Source organism: Amblyraja radiata, chromosome 7 (assembly GCF_010909765.2).
Source record: "Amblyraja radiata isolate CabotCenter1 chromosome 7, sAmbRad1.1.pri, whole genome shotgun sequence".
Classification (NCBI taxonomy): Eukaryota; Metazoa; Chordata; class Chondrichthyes; order Rajiformes; family Rajidae; genus Amblyraja; species Amblyraja radiata.
This window is the reverse complement of record NC_045962.1, coordinates 89802521-89804544: the sequence shown is the minus strand read 5'-3', so window position 1 is coordinate 89804544 and position 2024 is coordinate 89802521. Positions and strand designations below refer to the sequence as shown.

The window sequence follows — 2024 nt, the reverse complement described above, 5'->3', positions numbered from 1 at the left end:
TTAAGAGGGTTAGATGTGGCCCTTGTGGCTAAAGGGATCAGGGGGTATGTAGAGAAGGCAGGTACAGGATACTGAGTTGGATGATCAGCCATGATCATATTGAATGGCGGTGCAGGCTCGAAGGGCCGAGTGGCCTACTCCTGCACCTATTTTCTATGTTTCTATGTCTATGTTTCTAAGATTGGTCGCCTACATTGTTCATCTTGTTCTTGTCTCCACTGATGTTCTTTCAGCTGTTTGGACGTTCCAATGGTTAGATGTGGCTGTACGTCCCTTCATGTTCCTTCCCAGTCAGTTACTTAGTGGCCCGGACGTTTACATCGTGGTCCATGTAGATGGCGGTGGAGATGAGGCCAGATTCAGAGATGGACGACATGGACCTCCTGTACTTGGAGATGATCGCTCGCCTCACGATTCCAGATTTAGCCAAGATCTTCACCAGGTTCCTCCTGAACTTCACCCCGATGAATGCGTAGAGGATTAGGTTGATGCAGCTGTGCGTGAAGCCCAGGGTTTGGGTGGCGGACAGAGCCCTGTCCAAGTGGTCGCGTTTGGCGCAAGAGTCTTCGATGAGTTTGCTCCTCATCAGCGTGTCGACCAGCACCGTGATGTTGTGGGGCAGCCAGCACGCCAGGAAGGCCAGCACCACTGCGATGATGACCTTCATGGCTTTCTGCTTCTGGAAGCCCTTGGTCTGGCACAGTTTCCACACGGTGACGGAGTAGCAGAAGACCATGGCGGCCAGCGGCATGAGGAAGCCAATCACGTGCCGTACAAACCTGGTGGCGGTTCTCCAGATGTCGGCCGATTGTCCGTCGAGGATCTCGTAGCACAGGGTCCTGTGATCATGGATCAACTCACCCTTGTAGAGGACGGGCAAGGACAGGAGCAGGGCCACGAGCCAGACGATGGCACACACCAGTTTGACCATCCACGGCCTCTTGTGGCCGTGCGACTGGGCAGAGCGGACAATGGCCAGGTAGCGGTCCACGCTGATGCAGGCCAGCAGGAGGATGCCACTGTAAAAGTTCACCTCCTGCAACATACTGATCACCTTACACATGGCGTCACCAAACACCCAGCCAGATACGGCGTCCACTGCCCAGAAGGGCAGGGTGAGGGCAAAGAGCAGGTCGGCCGTGGCCAGATGGAGCAGGTAGACGTCCGTGGATGAGATGGAGCGGCGGTTATGAAGGATGACCACCAACACCAGTACATTCCCCGTCACGGCCAAGAGACACACCAGGCTGTAGACCGCGGCCAACATCACGTTGAGCGACTTCTTCACCAGGGGGATGCAGGGAGATACGCCGGGCTCAACATCGTACTCGTACGAATAGTTTTCAAAGATATTGTCAAAGTCATGGTCATCTAGATTGAAGCTTGATTGACCCATCATTTCCTGTAGGAAACACAGATTGGAGAAGGTGAAATGTCTTAACTGTAGCGTTACGTGTTTCATATTCTGCACGGCACGGTGGCGCAGCGGGTAGAGTTGCTGCCTCACAGCGCCAGTCACCCGGGTTCCATCCCGACTACGGGTGCTGTCTGTACGGTGTTTGTACGTCCCCCCCCCCCCCCCCCCCCCCCCTCCCCGTGACCTGCGTGGGTCTTCTCCGAGATCTTCGGTTTCCTCCAATACTCCAATGACGTATGTTCATATTTGTAGGTTAATATACCTGGTTAAATGGTAAATTGTCCCTAATGTGTGTGGGATAGTGTGTTAGTGTGCAGGGTAATCGCTGGTCGGTGCGGAGTCGGTGGGCCATACACACAGCACCCGTGGTCGGGATCGAACCCAGGTGTCTGTACTAACACTATTCCGCACACACGAGGGACAATTTACGATTTTGGCCTATTACTGCACCTATTGTCTATTGTCTAAATATCCCCCCCCCCCCCCCCTCATCTTAAACCTTGAGTCCCCTACTCTGGGCAGAGTCATAGAGTGATACATCATGGAAACAGGCCTTTCGGCCCAACTTGCCGACACCAACCAACATGTCCCATCTACACTCATACGC

General features: G+C 54.0%; 1 protein-coding gene across 1 annotated transcript; it reads right to left on the bottom strand.

Moving 5' to 3' along the window:
• Nucleotides 1-200: 200 nt before the first annotated feature.
• LOC116974877 (C-X-C chemokine receptor type 2-like) lies at nt 201-1396 on the bottom strand. Its single transcript, XM_033023490.1, has one exon. It carries the CDS (start codon nt 1394-1396, stop codon nt 296-298), a length of 1101 nt encoding a protein of 366 aa, XP_032879381.1. The 3' UTR covers nt 201-295.
• Nucleotides 1397-2024: the final 628 nt, after the last annotated feature.